The 19,421-nt window shown below is 44.6% G+C and overlaps 1 protein-coding gene across 3 annotated transcripts in view; it reads right to left on the minus strand.

Moving 5' to 3' along the window:
- slc6a4a (solute carrier family 6 member 4a) overlaps window positions 1-9,262 on the minus strand; it is a 40,530-nt gene extending 31,268 nt beyond the window's left edge. For 2 of the 3 annotated variants that reach the window (XM_063205791.1, XM_063205788.1), the window contains exons 1-2: window positions 5,525-5,637; window positions 2,491-3,205 (exon numbers count right to left, since the gene is read on the minus strand). In XM_063205791.1, coding sequence (XP_063061861.1) covers window positions 2,491-2,911 — 421 coding nt within the window. In that variant the 5' untranslated portion in view covers window positions 2,912-3,205; window positions 5,525-5,637. Of the gene's footprint in view, window positions 1-2,490; window positions 3,206-5,524; window positions 5,638-9,117 lie in introns of those variants that run through there. The other variant, XM_063205790.1, reaches the window with a different exon arrangement.
- Window positions 9,263-19,421: the final 10,159 nt, after the last annotated feature.

A 19,421-nucleotide genomic window follows, 5' to 3' on the forward strand; every position in this document is an offset into this window, starting at 1 on the left:
TGTGCCTGTGCCTGTGTCTGTGCGTGTGTGTGTGTGTGTGTGTGTGTGTGCGTGTGTGTGTGTGTGTGTGTGTGTGTGTGTGTGTGTGTGTGTGTGTGTGTGTGTGTGTGTGTGTGTGTGTGTGTGTGTGTGTGTGTGTTCCTATGTCTGTGCCTGTGTGTTTCGCTCTCCATCCCTTTTTGTGTTTGTGGGGCGCGACAGGAAATTGAAAGGGTTTTATTATTGCAAATTCAATAAAAGGAATCCCATACTGGTGGCCCATATCAGCTCTAGAGATAGTGCCGTAACAAGAGGAGGGGGGCACCACAGCCACAAAAAAACACCCTCTGTAAACACCATTTGTTTGAGTTTTGCCTTTGCAACATTTTTTTTAAGCCATCCATTACAGGGGTGCATTTCTCGAAAGCATAGTTGCTAGCAGTTAGCAACTTGGGTAGTTGCCAATAGTAAATTGCATTGCAACCAACCAAGTAGCTAATATAGTTAGCAACTATGCTTTTGAGAAATGCACCTCAGTCCGTCTGAAACTCAGGGTCTGATGTGGTGCCTGGTGATGAAGATATCACAGGCTAAAGACAAACGGACATCTTATCTTCAGCAGGTTTTTTTTTTGCTCACAATTTTGTGTGGAGACAAAACAGAGAGAGCAAATTTGGCAGATTACCATGATGGAAATTAGTGAATGTACTGCACTGTATGCGATGGGACCAAAACAAGTAATACAATTTGGTTAACATGCTGCAAAAGACAGACACGTAGGTAGCCTATATTTTTTACAACCCTGGATGATTTGAACTTGTATAATGCAAAGGTCCATACTCTAAAGTGTAGTGGTCGCGGTACGCGGGGGTACGCAGTCCACCCACTTCTCCTGAAATAATATATATTTTAAAAATCTTCTGCCCATGTTTGAATACAAAAAGGAATGATCACATACAGTAGCAGTATTGCAGGTGATTGACCAAACAGATGAAAACGGAGAAGCAATGACTGAAGATTAAGGACAGTTGGGGGGTTGGACATGATAAGTTGCCTATCATTTGATGACATTAAAATCATGTACCCCCACTTTAAAAATCCCCACTACACCACTGCTCTAAAGCAGGGATGGGTAACTTTGTCTTCAGGGCACCTGGGGGCACAGGGGGCACATGTAGGCCACCTGCTCGCTCAGTGTGGCCAATAGATAAAACAGAATAAAAATAATAATAATAATAACCAGATTTTTCAAAACACTACTGGATTGTACTGTGAATCCATTGTAATTGTACTGTGTGCCAATAGGGAACACTCCTACTCCTTCCAAAAAAATATCAGCAGTCAGTGAGCATCCAACTGCACCTCAAACTCTACGAGTTGTAGCCAGATCCATAACATGTGTCCCTCCTATGGTACCATCAAAGTTACCCATGTCTGCTCTAAAGGTATAATTTTAAAGCATATCGATACGAAACAGAGACCAAAAGTGTCTTTTTACTACTTCAAAGGCATCCAAGTATCAGGGAATAATGGACATCCTGTCAGACGATCCAAATTTTGTATTTCTTTCACAAGGTAATAATATGGTAGGAAAGACAGATGTGCACAAGCATTGGATTATTTTCAAATAGTACACTGGACTCCAAAGGTGCTGAACTAGAAGAAGAAACCTTACTGAGCTTGCCCCCAGAGAAAATAATGAAATAAATCTCTTTTTTTGCATGGATCTAAGTAGACAGAGATTTTTTCCCCTAACTTCAGTGAATGACAAAAAGACCAACAAAGGTCGGCGTCTGCGCCTTGAACTTAATGCTCGTGTATTGCTTGGTGCGAGCACTCCCAAAAAAGTAGTAATCACTCAAAATAATGGAAAAAGGAGGCGCACACAAGACTTGTGTGAAAAAGTGTATTGAAGCCGAAAATATACAACAGAAGTCTAAGGATTAACTGGAAAGACAGACGTTTCGGAGCTAGTCCATTTTCAATGTCTCCAGTAGGACTTCCCCTAACTTCAAACATTGGACAAACAAGAAAGTGGATGCAAATTAGTGAAAGACCTTTAAAACAACAGAATCATCATATTGTGCGTATCAGGGGAAACAAGAAAAACTTGATGGAAAAGAAGACATAGTTGCGTGACTTTCTCAAACGCTCCACAGACAAACTTCCCCCTGTGAATCCCCCAGTGTGTGCCTTGACATACTGTATATCTCCCTGTGTTCCACAGACATGCAAGCTCTACACTTTCAAAGACTTAATTCAACACTTAGTGTTGTCCCTAATACTGAAAGTGTTGGTCCTACTCTCTAATTTTTGAACACTGCAAAATGTACTGTGACACCCTCAGACAGACCCTTGTGTGCTCTCATCTCCTCCAAAAGTTGCCCTTAACACTTAACACTGTTGACTCTACACTCTCTTGAGAGTTGAATTAACACTAAAAAATGTTTACCCTATGGTGTGAAAACCCTCTGTGAACCCCCAGAATGCCCCTTGTCTGCGCTCACTCACCTCCTCCGTTCTGGTAGCAGATGTAGGGGAACCTCCAGACGTTGCCCAGGTCCACCGCGTAGCCGATGACGGACAGCAGGAAGTCCATCTTCTTGCTCCAGGTCTCGCGTGGCGGCTCCAGGCTGGTCTGCTGGACCACCAGGGTCCTGAGGGGGCCCGGTCCTCCCCCGCTTCCCCAGTGTCCCTCACCCCCGCTGGGGCTCTGAGGAGAGGTGCTGCTGGGGTACCCGTTGGAGACCTGAGTCGGCGGACCCGAGTTGACCTTCTCGGCTTTCTGGTCCACGGTGTTGTTGTCGTCGTTGCCCCCCATGAGCATACCGTTCTCCTGCTGCGAGCCCTCCTCCGGCTTCTCCGGCTTCTCCTTCTCTCCGTCTCCGTTCTCTCGGCTCATCATCATCATCATGGACTGTTTCATCTCCATGGTGATGGAGGGATGGTGATGTTGTTAGGAAGCGGTTGTCGTCGGTGACGCTGCTGCTGCTGCTGCTGCTGCTGCTGCTCCTACTGCTGCTGCTGCTGGACCTCTGGAACTATGGGACGGCGTGATGGCGGTGCCCATCAGGGGACCACGAGGAGTGGAGGAGAAGGAAACGTCGGTGCGAATGGAGCCGGGGCTGCGGTGCTCAGGGGTTTTTTATGGATCGAAAAGCAACTGGAGGAGCTGGCCGGGCGCTCTGAGTTAACAAGCCCAGGTGGAAAAACAGCTTGTGCTTGGCTGCAGAACAAGGATCAGAAAGCCTGAGGTCACCTTTAAATTCAGTTTAATTGTATTTCCGAGTTGCATCCAACTAAACCCCTCCGTACACACACATGGTGATAACCTTTGTAGGGGTCTTTTCTCAATAGTTTCCTACATGAAATTATGTGCAAGCTTATGGAGGATGCGAATGCAAATGCATAACGAGAGTGGATTCCTTGTAAGAATCCCACCTTGAGGTAACCAAAGGGTTAACGCAGTAAATTTGATGAAAAAGAAAAGGCGTGCAGGCCCCAGCAAAAATTAAACCTGCGGGGAATGCCAGCAAACATTTATTTAATTTATTTTGCCCAACAATGCAGCTGTTGCTTGAATACTTAATGTAAGATTTTTTATTTTTTTAAAGTAAGCCCCTAAACAAATACTTCATCAGAGATCACATACCCTTGCCCTAGAAATCAAGTTCTAACAAGGTCTGACAGAGCAGCGTGGAGAGCTTTCAATTGCAAAACCACCCTTTCCACAACTATACCCCAGTGTGTTGGTAATAAAGAATAGATTTACACAAGCTCATGAAAAGTTTATCAAAATATATAGACTAAAAGGTAACGGAGAAACTATTAGGCGAGACACAGAAAAAGCAAAAAATCAACTGAATGCATTCCTTTGTTAAATCATATTCTGACGCCATGGCTCGGCTATAATTGCAGAAAATGATACCCTGTGTTATTAAGGTTATTGGGGCAATCGTCCGTGTAAGGTAGGCCTATAGGTTTCCGACATGGCTGAAATAGGACTTTTTTTTTACATAATAATAATAATTAAAAAAAACAACTCAAGAGACTGTAGTCAAGTTTCCATCTGATCACTCTCAAAGGAATCACCTTACTCATTCTGACGGGCTGTTATTAATTACGTGCTGGAAAACGGTAAATGGCGCCCATAAAAATGTAAATTCAATGAGGAGTGCGCACCAATTCTTGAATGTTTCATAGATTAGGTTACCCCATCCAATTGGAGGGAGTGTGACGGCCGACTGAGTGCAGGTATGCCAAAGTATTTGCCCGGACATATTTATCAAATTTTGGACTGGATGTCGGCCTGTTTTTAACTCGCTTCAGTGGGGAGCACCACATTAAATCTAACAATTAATCCGCCCGTGATGTTGCATTAGCGTCACTGTGCACATATGGCACGTCTCCAAAAAGTGTACCAGCAGATTTGGAATGATAAAACAACAGGCTAATTTTTCATTTTACTCGGTTTAGTGTTAGGTCTCACTGATATGTTGGTCTTTACATTTCACCATCCAAACGACTTGTATAATAAGCACACAACCAAAAGGAAGGAAATCTAAGATTTCAAAGCACTGTTTTGGAGAGGAAGAGAATCTGTTGAAACACGTCACTCTCTGGCCATTATCAGTGTTTTACAGTGACTAATTAAAGCGGACACGGCAGTGTATATGAGAGCTAACACAATTACCCCTATTAAGCAATTATTAATGATTGCCCTCGAGTTCAGCGAGGAATTCCAAGCTTACCGGCCATTCTTCATAACGGTCCACATGTGCCCTAAGGGAAATAAATAATAGCCTACAGCACTTTAGCAGTGCATGAACAGTTTAGAATGCAAAACAAAGAATATGCACGCGAATGTGAGAACTGTGCCAAGTACCGGCACATAAGTTCCAAACTTGAACATGAGCAAAGGGCACTACGATTACGCACGGAAACAGGTAGACTTGTGTCTCTATCCGCACAATGTTAATCCGCCATTTCATACAAAGACAAACAGGTGTCATAAAACGTTCTGCCGTCCTGCAAACAACAGCGCATCAGACAAAAATCTTTCTTGCTCGACCTGCAGCTGAAGGGAACGGCGTGATGCTCGCATGGAGTCCGTCTGGCAAAGAAAGTCAGAGTTTTACTGCCTTCCTTGAGAGCCAAAACCTATTTGGCAAAACCTTTCTTTTTCTTAAACCGGTTTCTACTCAGCAAAGGAAAGGTGAAGCGTTTTGGACAAGCCAAATACCCACTTCCCCGGCGGGAGTCATAATATCTGAACTTGAGGGTGAGGATTTTTTTTAACACTTAAAGTCACCAGTGAGTACTGAATGTATGCGCACTGGGCAGCATGATCTCTCAAAGTCTCAAGGTCAATAATAGTTTTTGGCCCAAAGAAAAGATGACTATTCTAAATAAGAATTTAACAAGATCATCACTTGTAACAAGTCACAGAGAGAGAGAAAGAAAAATATTAAAAACCAATCAGCCACATATGCATGCACAGACTTGCCAATTAAGGGGGTTAAAAAAAGATGAAAGTTGCACTTACCATCCCCTGTGTAACACTACTGCCATGCAGACATTCAGAAGCAGTGTGGGGTCTAGGACAGGGCAGGTACCACTGTCCCTTCACAGTCTGGAGAGCAGGAGAGCAGACACTCCCCCTGCAACTAGTCTAGTCAGGAGGTTTACTCTCTCTCTCTCTCTCTCTCTCTCTCTCTCTCTCTCTCTCTCTCTCTCTCTCTCTCTCTCTCGCTCCCATATTTACGTAACAGTGCCTGTACATTATTTTGTGCTCCTCAATATTGTCAGATTGTCGGTTTGATAAGAAGCGGGGCGTTCTAGCCTGTCATAGGCACCATGGACATGGAGAGCATGTTTTGATTCTTCAGCGTGCTTCTCATAACAACAATATGAGGGCCTCGGGGTCTGGAGGAGCCACACAAGATTTCACATGCTCTTATGAAACCAAAAAGGACTGGGAAACAACACTGGACACAGGTTCATACAGTACATGCATGAAATACATTTCAATTTTAAATGCATTAACCTACATTAAAAAAAGACAAACTGTGCTACGCAAAAGAGCATCTAAACCTGACATTTCAAAGACAATAGTCAGTCAGTCATTACATCACTCACTCCCTACTTTGTCTATACTTTGCAGAGGATGAACCCTTGGTGCTTTCAGGCAGGGCTGCTGACAGCTTTGGCTGGACCTGTGACAAAGACATCTGAAAGGGCCCCAAACCCAGTCAATACTATGTAATGAGGATCCAATTCTAGGCCCCCTCTCTCCCTGGGCCCAGGACAAGTGACCCCTTTGTCCAACCCCCCTGACAGCCTCCCTGCTTTCAGGTGTACATTTCGCATGTTAAAGTGTTAACTTCTTTTTAGGTAAAGACAGCAGCATTGCAGTACATTAATATGGTAAGGCAGGTCAATATTTAAAGAGCAAGGAGGGTAAGCTCCTCACTTGATAACGGAGCTACACATTGTACACTCTAAAAAACTTTGATCTTCAAACTAATATATTGCCGGTGGTAGATTGTACCATAACCGATATTTACACTGTAAGACAAGCAAATAAAAAGATCTGAGGGCTTGTCGTTCTTTGCTGCTAACAGCTCTTGCACAATGAACTTTCAGGCAAGGAAATCACCCTTCAATTTGGACGTCAGGAGAGGGAGGGTGGGGGTCTGCATTTTAATCTACAGTATGAATTTCCCTGACTAAGAATAACAACTTAGCAGAGGAGAAGCAAATTGTTTTCATTTTTTTAATAAAAAGAGTGGGATGAGGAAAAGACCTTTTTCCCTTAGGGAAGTTGACACCCGCCTCCCACCACACATTTTCAGACAAAACAATACAAGGGCCAGGTTTATGCTGACGTGTTTTGTCATGTATCTTAACGTGTGTCATAACCCCTTAACCCTATCCAGACTGGGGGGGCCGGGGGGGGGGGCTGGGGTGTGCTAAAAGTGCCCGCACCAACTTTGATGTTGTATAATTCCTTAACGACTTAAGCTATGACTACGAAACTTGGTGACTTTTCCTAAAATTTAGTTGGCTACAGTTTAGTACCAAAAGTTTATGTTTATCATTTTTGCCGTTGCCATGGCAACAGTTTTCTGACAGGTACGTCTGACCGAAAATCACTGATCTAAGTCTCATTATTGTTCCTTTTTCATATTTTTTTGTTATTTCCATTAGCATCAGAGAGCTTTGAGAGCATTAAAGTGGTATGAAGCATATAATCATTAAAATTTAAGTGCATTACCTAAATTTGATGGAAAATACATTATGGCGAGATTTTGGGCATTATAATCAGATGATGTCATAATGACGTCATAATACCAGATAATGACACAAAAATGATGTCATTCATAAATGTCCATATGTAGATCATCTCCCCAAAGTTTGATGGTCATACCGTATTCCGTTCATGAGTTATGAGGGGGGGGTCAAAAGAGCCCCCCCCCAGGCCCAGGAATGCCAAAAAAGCCCAGTCTGAATAGGGTTAACAGTGTTGGCCAATTGTCTCAGTGTCGACCATGGCTCTGTTTGCAGGTCGTAGTCTGAACCTTTGACTATTTATACGTTAACAGGACACACCTTTGATTAATGCACTTGGAAAAACAACAGGCCAACGCATACAATGCATTAGTATTTTCCTGAAGAACATTTTCACATACATAACTTATGTCAAATTGAGCTAAATCTGGAACTTCAGTGGAATAGCTTTGACTTGTTGCTTCTAAAGTGCAAAAAACACACACAGTGTGAGAGAGCGCCAGCACGTCTGCGTTTGCCTAATGTTTTGTCTTCTCAACCGAGAGTGAAGGAAATGGAAGATGCTGTGGGCTTATCAGACAGAGGGATGAGGAGCAGCTTATACAGATCAGAAGCAGGGCCTGCTGGATATGAGCTTAGACAGCAGGCATGGTATTCCCAGAAAGCAGGTTTCATAGACTACCCTGCATATGTGAACTCTGACCCCAGTAGTAAACTTTCTATCTGGAGACTGAGAGCATTGTGATTTATTTGTACATGACGAAAGAAGCTATAAGATATGTCTGCTAGGCTTTGAAATTTACTCCACACTGTAAATTATCTTATCTGAGTAAAGTTAATAAACCAATTACGTCTTGTCATTTTCCCTCATTAGTCAGTGTTCGATAACAAACTCCACAATCGAACTCTACAGCCTTTTGCCTAGAACCAAATAAATGAGAAAGACTCATCCAAGGCCACAGACACTTCAGCAGACTTGTATAAAGTAGAAGTACCCTTACAGATGTACGTACAACACCAGTCTTATGATATTACGAAGTTAAATCATGTAATATCGTTCTACTAGTGTTGTTATTACATCTGAAAGAGTACTTCTACCTCTACTTAATAAAACTCTGCACTTCAGTGATGAGACTGAGCCTGGCTTCATCATCCGTCAAAGAAAGTCATTCGTTATGAAAGCCATAGCGCCCTCTAGCAGGGAAAAGGGACAGTGCCTTGACGGCTCAGCGTATGAAGGGCTCTACTGGGATTAGGTTAAGTGGCCACAACAGAAAGGGGTCAAAACAGTCGACAACGGAGGAACAAAAAGTTGTGGTCATAATTGTTAAGCAGGACATAAATGAGCCTGACACTTCCTTCTCTGTCGAACTCACTTCTCTCAGTCGCGGTTATTGCTTATTAAAGATTATACAGCATATTTATTTAGCTTATCTTATACTTCCCTGCCCCAGTTCCAGGTCTTGTGTGTACTGTAGTACACCGTTCTGCCAACACACATAACCCACTTGCAGTACACTAGTGATACTACAACCAGGGCCGTTTCTAGTCAATTTGGTGCCCTGGACGAGCACCTCAGCTTTTGGTGAAAATGGCATGTGTAAACATAGCGTCATACCTCTGATCGAGCACAGTTGATCTCCTACCTTCATACCGTATGTACTAATTAATAATTAATAATAATTGTCAATATAAAACGTAATGCTTTATTTCGCTTAATGTTTTAATTCTGTTGGACTTGGCACCCCCAAGACATTTGCCACCCTAGGTGACTGCCTGGTGTGCCTATGCCCTAACCCCTGCCCTGACTACAATTTCAACTACAAAAAAAACCCCCTGTTGTCTTACCTTTAGCAGGTGCACAGTCAAGTTCCACTGATACACACCGAGCATTCAGATTACCATAGCCATGCAAAAGTCAAGGAGGAAAGGGAGGATACAGGCCTCGAGGATACAGGCACATCTAGCAATGCCCTGATCATTCTGTGGTCTTCGGTTTGCCTTCTTAGCCCTACAATCAAACACACACACACACACACACACACACACACACACACACACACACACACACACACACACACACACACACACACACACACACACACACACACACACGACACTCACGCTCACAAACATCCAGGGCATGTGCAGAGGCCAAGTTCCATTGCTTCTTATTCCAGCCAACCTCCCCTATTTTCAGCAAAGTCTGATTATACCGAGACTATTTTTCCAAGTCCCTTAAGGCTGATTGGCCACGTGCACTGTTTACGACCAACCTGCGCCTCTTTGACAGCTATTCGTGCGCGTCTGTTCGCCGGCCCGATGACGTCTGATCGAGATTTTATGAATGCCCCCGACATGCAAACAAGAAAAGAGGCCCGGCCAAACAGATAAAATAATTCTCATTGTCTTTGGACTTTGGACTTACTATGCACTTAACTTGCGAGTCAAGCACTCTTGTCGATACAATAGCATGTGCACACACACTCTCAGGCACGCACGCACACACAGGCACGCACACAGACACAGACACACACAAATACTCACAAATGGCCCTTGCCCTAGCACGAGTGGTCCAAGCAGCAGCAGCGGCAACCTCTCAAACTCACACACTAGAGTGCCCTGACTCACTCCAATCTGTCTGAGCAAGAGGACTTAATTCCTGCCGCACTCCCGTGAGGTGTGAGCCCATAGAGGGGAGGGAAAAAAGCAAATCTGAAAGAAAGAGAGAAAGAAAGAAAGAAAGAAGGAAAGAAAGAAAGAAAGAAAGAAAGAAGGAAAGAAAGAAGGAAAGAAAGAAGGAAAGAAAGAAAGAGAATGACCATTAATCTGGAGAGGAGGGATAAAGAAAGAAAGAGGTCAGACTTGGAAAGAAAAAAGGGCACAGGGAGGTTGTTGTAAAATGTTGCCATAAATAACCCGAAAATATTTTTCTACAGTTTAATTGCTTGCTACTGGCCCAGGCCGGGATAAACAGGTCAAGGTAGAGCTTGGGAAACTGGGGACAGCAACCAAACTATGGCATTACAGAACTTGATATTGCTGTTCAATGTTGGTTTGATGGTTTTTGAAATGGGGGGAGAATAAAGGATCACGTATACACATACGTATCTTTTGGAGGGGAGTTTCTGAGAGGTGCAAGAGCTCAATCCAGCAAAGAGTCTTTCACATCTTTAAAGCAATAATAGAGCCTATGTGGACAGCTGACATGACTTCCGAAACGGTGAGTTGAAGGTTAAAGCAACACAATGCAATATTTCTTCAGTTTATTACTTATCTATTGTTGTCAGATAATGGACTGTTTATCAGAAAACTGTAATTTACTCCAGTCTTTCTCTGGGCATTTGCCTCAGCTCTCAGAGGCCCTGCCAACAGTTTTAAGCAGTCACTACTTTGAAGAGTTGCATTCACTTCTATGCACTAAGATCCAGTGTTTCCTTTTATTCAGGAGTCCTTGTAGCATCCTTAACCTAAGCCCTCTAAAGCCACCGTGACACATCGGGATCCTCGGGGCTTCATACGTCAGCCCAATCCCACTGCCACTAGAGGTGGGACTTATGGCTCTTTGGCAGGATCCGGATCTTATTGGCTCACTCCTTTCAAAGACCCGTTCAAAAGACTGACTCATGTAGGGTGTTTAAAATGTTAAGAGGATATGGTGAGTATATCACAATGTGAAATGACTTGGCTTTGCGAGGATGAGTAGTAATGCCAATTTTTCGAGGATTTCACGTCATCCCGATTTACCAAGTACTGTTCCAAAGTGAAGCATCCTTCAAAATCTACCAAGTGCCACGCTCTTGATTCATACAGTGCCCTCCATAATTATTGGCACCCCTGGTTGAGATGTGTTTTTTAGCTTCCAATTATTTTATTTTTTTCTAAATAATATGGGACCTTAATGGAAAAAAAGAGAAAAATCCAACCTTCAATACAAGTGCATTTATTCAGTGGGGAAAAAATCCCACATAAAGAAATAATTATTTGACATCAAATAATGTGTGTCACAATTATTAGCACCCCTGGTGTTCATATTTTGTACAACCCCCTTTTGCCAACAAAACAGCACCTAATCTTCTCCTATAATGTTTCACAAGATGGGAAAAGACAGAAAGAGGGATCTTCAGCCATACCTCTTTGCAGAATCTCTCTAAATCATCCAGAGACCTGGGTCCTCTCCTCTGTACTCTCCTCTTCAGCTCACCCCACAGGTTCTCAATGGGGTTGAGGTCAGGGGAGGAGCTTGATTTTGTGTCTGGTGAACCATTTCTGTGTAGATTTGGCCATATGTTTAGGGTCATTGTCTTGCTGAAAGACCCAGTGACGACCCAGCTTCAGCTTTCGGGCAGAGGGCAACAGATTTTGATTTAAAATGTCCTGGTATTTCAAAGCATTCATGATGCCATGCACCCTAACAAGGTTCCCAGGGCCTTTGGAAGCGAAACAGCCCCACAGCATCACTGACCCACCCCCATACTTCACAGTGGGTATGAGGTGCTTTTCAGCATGCGCATCTTTCGTGGTACGCCAGACCCACTTAGAGTGTTTGTTGCCAAAAAGCTCAATCTTGGTCTCATCTGACCAAAGCACACGGTCCCAGTTTAAGCCCCAATACCGCTTGGCGAACTCCAGACGCTTGCGTTTATGATTGTGAGTGAGGAAAGGTTTTCTCCGTGCATGCCTCCCAAACAGCTTGTTGGCGTGTAGACAGCGCCTGATGGTTGATTTGGAGACTTTGTGACCCCAGGATGCTACCATTTGTTGTAATTCTGTAACAGTGAGCTTTGGAGATCTTTTGATTTCTCTTACCATCCTCCTCACTGTGCGTGGTGGCAAAATAAACTTGGGTCCTCGTCCAGGCTTGTTTACCACTGTACCAGTTGTTTTGAACTTCTTAATTATTCCTCTCACAGTGGATATGGGCAGCTGCAGTTGAGTGGCAATCTTCTTGTAGCCTCTGCCTGACCTGTGAAGGTCGACGCACATCTGCCTCACTTGTATGCTGTGTTCCTTTGTCTTTCCCATGTTTAAGAGTGGATAAGAGAAATGGCCTCGGTGTCGCGTCATATTTATACCCCAGGGAAACAGGAAGTGATGAATTACTAATTAAATGTTCCTACATACTCTGGTAAACTTTGTAAACTACTGTAGAAATGACAGAAATGCTTCAATTATATTTATTTCCTGGGAATTGTTAAGGGTGCCAATAATTGTGGAACAGGTGATTTAATGAAAAATAATTATTTTTCAGTCAGGGATTTTTTTATTTTCTTACAATTCATTTGAGTTGAAGGCTACATTTTCCTACAATTTTCAATGTGACAGTATTCTTCTGCAATAAACACTGAATTTATTTGAAGGCTTTTAACACATCTCAACCAGGGGTGCCAATAATTATGGAGGGCACTGTAGCATTTCCAAGGCTCCACTTGATGTATCCTTGTCATGACAACATACCCAGAATCCTTCATGTTTCCACGCTTGTGCTAGGCTTTTTACTTACAAGTGTGAGAGTCATGCATGTTTAGGCACATCATGTGACGGAGGTCATCTTGCACCTGTTCACCCCCCTCGGGGATCGAACCTGCGATCTCGTCAACTACAACGGTCCGGCAATGGGAGACACAGTATGATACCGCTGGGCCAAGAGACTAGTCTCTCGGCCCAACGGCACAAGACTCTATGAAGCTATCGGAGGGAGGTTTACCAACGTTCCACGCCAACTCTGTGCTAGTTAGCCTCCGTTACACACAATATGGTTGCATTGCAAATAAGTGTGCAGTGGCCGAAACAGAACTTCTATGATGTTCACTTTCACGCTTCAAGCATGTTCCATTCATAATCGTTTGAGATGCTTGTGAGGATTTCAGCCTCTTCTTGGGAGTGTGCAATTTCAAGGCTGTGGCACTACCAAGGGAAGCATGCTTGACTTTGAGATTCGCCCAATGTCAACAAAAAAATTCTTTCATGTTGTATTGTGAAAAAATATACTTATAACAAACCTGCAAAATGTGAGGGTGTTGTCACTTCTGTGAGGCTTTTTGTCATTTCAGAAGCTACTCTTCCCTCTATTTGTGATAAAATAACTGCAGCTGGTGGTGTCCGTTAGTTCTCTTTGAAAAGACCGTCCCTGCCTCTCTCTCTCTCTTTTTTTGAATTGATAACTCGTGTGATGGTCACATACTCAAAACAAATCAACAGGAAAAAAAGAAACCTGCGAATCGGCTCCCTAGCTCCCATCGTTCGTTCCCATCTAGGAGCCGTTCAAAAGAATCGGCTTGTTCACATACGTCTCCCACCACCACTTCTCCTCCCTCCATAGATGCCAAGTCACCAGCATGCAAGTTGGTCACGCCTCATTGTCCCCAATAGAAAACCAGGGACCCACTGGCAGATTGATTGAAGCTCAGCGTGAAGCAAAGGCATTAAGTGAGTTTGATGCCACAACACATTTCAATTTTCTTCTTCTGTTCTAGTTTCTTTTTAATGTTCACAAACATACAAACAAACACACACACACACACACACACACACACACACACACACACACACACACACACACACACACACACACACACACACACACACACACACACACACACACACACACACACACACACAGAGTGAAAAGTGGGTTTGGTACCACCACACTTTTCAATTTACGTCTTGTGTGTGCTAATTGCTAATTAGGGTAAGGAGCTGCTGGCATGGAGTGTGCATAGCTGGATACAGTACTGTGGGAGCCTAGTCATCGGACTCTACAGACTCTCTTGCTGATGAATCACTGAGAGAATGAGCAGGGAGAGATTATGACCTCATGCAGGGCCTCTAACAATAAGAAAGGCCCCCGGATCCATGACCATCGTTAGTTTAAAAGCGTCAGGTTTTTAGGCCAGATAGACCTTACAGCAGGGCTATTCAAATGGCGGCCCTGGGGCCAGATGCGGCCCTTGGACAGCAAGGTTCTGGCCCCCCACAAGCCCCTTGAAATACAGAATCGTTTTTCGGAATTTAAAGATAAAAGTATGGGTTCCATTATCGTGCTGAAACGGGACACTGGACGTTAAAATGCAGGAAATTACATCTAAGAAATGCAAAACTTTCTGAGGGAGGACCCCCAGACCCACTTCATTGAGGTCTCCCATAATTTTTTATTGACAGTCGGCAACCACAATACATACGTAGGCCTATAGTTCGGCCCCTTTACTGGGAGGATTTTTGAAAAACTGGCCCTCGTTGACATTTAATTGAATACCCCTGCCTTACAGTATATCGTTTGGGGTTCGGTGGATTGCCCCCCATGAAAAATGGAAAAAACAGTATTAAAGCAAAATGGGAATGGAAATATAGAGGCTTGGGCGTCAGGGGCCCCTTAACTCTTGGGCCCCTAGGGCTGGGCCCAGTAGGCCAGTGCAGTACTCCATTCTTGAGCATCAGGGAACTAAAACTTCTTTTGGTCAGTCTAGTTTCTCAGTTATTGGAACTCAAATGTGGAACAGTTTAGCCTACCAACTGTAATAAAAATCCAAACAGAGTTTAAAACATTTAACAGACAACTGAAACACTGGCTGAAGGAAAACCAAAAATGTAATCATAACACACAATAGTTAACACACACACATGCACACACAGCATATATAGGTCACCCTCATCATCTTGTTTTTTTCTTAATGCACAAGGCTTTATAATATAGGGAGCATGTTTCAAGTTGGCTTATTGTTGTCTTGTATACTGTATTGTACAATTGTACTTTTAGATGATTTATATGTTTTATTAGAGTAGGTAGCCTGATCAGGGACTGAGGTTGCAAATTAGCTATCTAGCTATAAACCTTCCATGTATTCACATCTGCAAGTTGTGTCATGGCTCTGCCATATCATGTTTGTAACAATGTGCACTGCATTGTCCCTGCCAAATAAACTACAAAAAAAAAAAAAAGGGGGATAGAGATGGTGTTGAGGAGACCGGGGATGGGGCTGTCATTCTCTGGGGTCAGTCGGAGGTGTATTAGTGCTACACTCGTTTGTGGCAGCGACTGTGTCATCTAAACATCGCGCTGGAAAGGCTCCAGACACACAAATCAAATTAGCAAGATACACACACACACACACACACACACACACACACACACACACACACACACACACACACACACACACACACACACACACACACACACACACACACACACACACACGCACACGCACACGCACACGCACACGGGGAGAACAAATGAAGAGTGGGCAAGGATCCAACTTGAAGTTTTTCTTCTTTTGTGCTGTCCGACTGTCCTTACAGCCCTTCAACACAAGCTTGTGTTTCTCTGTAGCTGGAAGCTATGATGTGCGAGATTAAAATAGCAGATGAAACAGCTCACAGTGGACTAGTGATGACGACGACAACGACTCAGTACAGGGAAAAGTGAGAGAAGTCTCCTTCCATTTTAAACATTGCAGACTGACCACAAAGCTCACTTTACCCACCACCCATCCTCTCTGGGGTGTCAAATAATCCCCCACACTAAGCACTGGAGACCTCCAGCCCGGTTTGGACTGGTAATCCAGAAACGTCCCGGTGGGCAGTGCTGGACTGAGACAAAAAAATCAGGCGGGGCATCTTTGACCAAGACCGGTCCACCAGGAATTGAGAGACACATTGAAGCCTGTGACAATTTTTTTTTAGTTATATTACGAGCTATTTTGACCACAACAGACAAAATGAATTTTCAAATCTGACTCAGACAGGTCAGCTGTAGCGGCATGAGGACTGATACTACTAGCCAGGCTGTGCCCTCCTAGTGACGCAACACTTTCAGCGTTGCAACTAGTCAGGTGCTGGTACTTTCTGTGTTCACTGTTGCAATGCAGGTACTTTCTGTGTTCCCGAAAATATGGGAACTCCTCCCACTTTGTCGGTAAGCAAACAACCATAAGCAAACCAAGGGAGGCGGGTCAACCATGCCGTTTGGGAAATGTTAATTGTTATGCTCTTGGTCAGACCAAGTCTCGAAGAGATTTGAACGTTGATGATAATCAGGCTATGATACTACTGCACTGAGGGGAGGACCAGGCCAAAATCATCAAGTCCACTGGGTAAATGCCCTGTTTGCCCTATGGCCAATCCAGCTATGCCGGTGGTGGGCCTGATACTGTTGTATTCCATAATCTACGGTAAATGCCCAAGCCGTTTTTTAGGGGGGTGGGTCCCAGTCCAGCCCTGCCTCCAGCTATGTTTCTTGAATTTGGGGAGGAATGGTAAAACGGTCATGTCACTGAGTGTTGAGTAGTGCTGAATGATGATGGTTTTGTGTTGAGTGGTCATGATATGTGTTTTGGGGGACTTTATTATGATTGGACAGTGAAGAGTGGGACAGGAAAAGAGTGGGAGAGAGAGAGAGGGGGGGAGAGGGAGAGAGAGAGAGAGAGAGAGAGAGAGAGAGAGAGGAGAGAGAGAGAGAGAGAGAGAGAGAGAGAGAGAGAGAGAGAGAGAGAGAGAGAGAGAGAGAGAGAGAACCGTACAGGTTGCTAATTTTTTTTTTCCTAGTACAAGGACGCCACAGATGGCCAAACTCAGCTTCTCATTGGTCAACCTTCTCAACTTCCTGTGACAGGTTAGGTTTAGGCATGTTTTTGGTCTGGGCACAATTTCGCAACAAATTAGCCAATAACTTGCTTATTTCGCCGTTCTTGGCAAAAGTAAAGAATCAGAAATATTACTTTCCTGACAGGTTAAGTTTAGGGAAAGTTTAGGTTTAGGCACATATCAAAAGTGTGGCGAGTGTCGGCGTGTTTTCGGCTTCAAGTCTCTCCTGTAACTCCCCCATCACACGTGTTGCAGTCTTGCCGCTCTGTAAGTTCGACCAATCAGAGGCCACCTGTGGCGTCCTTGTATTAGGAAAAAAAAATATTGCGTACAGGTTAGGGTATGACCCATGTCTCACTCACACCTGGATACCAATGGGCAACTAGTACACACATAGCATATGGCAGGGCTATTCAATTGGAGGACCGAGGGCCACATGGAGATGCATTCCACATGCGGCCCAGGCGTGGCCCCCAACTGTACCAGTATACGTTTCAGTTTTGATACTGCAGTACAACACATTATTGCTTGTGAATCTTCTGCTTGTCTTACACATTTTTAGGTTTAGGTTAGAGGAACATGTTTAAAATTTGTTTGTGGACTACTGATTTTAAGTGTCATTTCAGTGGTCGTGATGTCTGAAAATGTGTGGCCCGACTGCAGTTCTTGGTTTCGAAATGTGGCCCAGATGAAACTCTAATTGAATAGCCCTGGTATATGGGATAGGAGCACAGCCCACCACAGCAGCAACAGCAGCAGCCTCATCGTGGTCATGGTTTTGTGAGAAGGGCAGATACACAGGACAACTTTGAGCAACACTGCCGGGATACTACATTGGATCCTAAATTTCAGATGAAATGGTTACAGTTTGCGGCTGATAACAGTTCTCTTGAAAGCGTTGGTCTCAAGTGGGAGTCTATACATCATCTTACATTGTTGCCCGGATATATTGTTCAAAAACTTGCCATGTGCATCAGCACCTTGAAGGAGAGCAGATGGGGGGGGGGGGGGGGGGGGGGGGGGGGGGGGGGGGGGGGGGGGGGGGGGGGGGGGGGGGGGGGGGGGGGGGAGCTCAGTTCTGCAGTTTCTCCACCAATGGACACATTTCCCCAGCTCCCCAATCTGCCCGTCTGGACTCATTAGGAGAGGAAATAAGAGGTAGAGGAGGCCAGCCAAGGTGAGAGAGAAAAAGAAAACGAGGGATAGTGAGAGATGAGAGATGGGAGGGAGGGAGGAGGAAAGGCAGTGTGAAAGGGAGGAAAAAAAAACGGAAAAGGGAGAGTGAGAGGCAAAGGGAGAGAGTGAGCATGAAACGGAGAAAGCGAGAAAAAGGAGATGGAGGGCAAGAGAAAGGGAATGAGAGAACAGTGTGTGTGTGTGTGTGAAGGAGAGCAAAAACAAAGTGAGGGGGGAGTGAGAGTGAGAGTTGAGAGCGAGCTCGGGACATTAAATCATTAAAAGACGATTTCCATATGCGCTCCAGCCACCACTATTTCCCCTCCTTCCGAACAGCGCGTACTATCGCATGTCCCGTCCTCTAACTTGCCCACAGGGTAGCGGACAGGTCAGTTGTCCAGGGCCCAGGTAAAAAGGGCCCCCAGAATTGAGCCCTCATTACATTTTACACATTGAAGAGGGGGGTCCTTTCAGACGACTGTCCTGGGCTCAGCCAAAGTGGTCATCATCCTCTTACTCGCTCGCTCTGAGGCACACTGAAACCGTCTGAGGCGACTGCACTGTAAAGTCAACATGAACTCGGATGGGGTGTCACAAACACGGACTAACTATGCAACCGTGGGCCCCTCCTGGATGCTGAAGGCAGCACTTTCTCTACGAGCCTGTCAGGAGGAAGGCTCACTGTTGGCATACATTGTAACTCTTTATATGCGTGTGTGTGTGTGTGAGTGTGTGAAGAGGTTGGGCCAGGGGTGTTGACAAGGTCTTGCGATGCTCTCTGGATTTCAGCGAACAGTTCTCCTTGGTCTGCTCTGCTCTGCTGTGCTGTACCCCCCTGTGTTGTTGATGTAGGGAAGTTGGCCCGGGGCAGAGGTGTCATGATTTGCGTGGATAAACAATGGTTAAAGTGTGGCCGTCCAGCCAGGCCAGGTCAGAGCATATTTCATGATGATGTGGCATTCCTATTGGTGCCATGGGAGGAAGAAGAGCTTGTAAGAGTAGGGGGGAGAGAGAGAGAGAGAGAGAGAGAGAGAGAGAGAGAGAGGGGAGAAACAGAGAGAAAGAGAAACAGAGAGAGAGCACAAATGTGTGTGTGAGAGAGAGAGAGAGAGAGAGAGAGAGAGAGAGAGAGAGAGAGAGAGAGAGAGAGAGAGAGAGAGAGAGAGAGAGAGAGAGAGAGAGAGAGAGAGGGAGAGAGAGAGAGAGAGGGGAGAAACAGAGGGAAAGAGAAACAGAGAGAGAGCACAAATGAGAGAGAGAGAGAGAGAGAGAGAGAGAGAGAGAGAGAGAGAGAGAGAGAGAGAGAGACACACACACACAGAGAGAAAGACAGAGAGAGAGAGAGAGAGAGCAAACCAACGAAAGAGAAATGATGAAGACATGAAGACTCGCGG

Source organism: Engraulis encrasicolus, chromosome 8 (assembly GCF_034702125.1).
Source record: "Engraulis encrasicolus isolate BLACKSEA-1 chromosome 8, IST_EnEncr_1.0, whole genome shotgun sequence".
Classification (NCBI taxonomy): domain Eukaryota; kingdom Metazoa; phylum Chordata; class Actinopteri; order Clupeiformes; family Engraulidae; genus Engraulis; species Engraulis encrasicolus.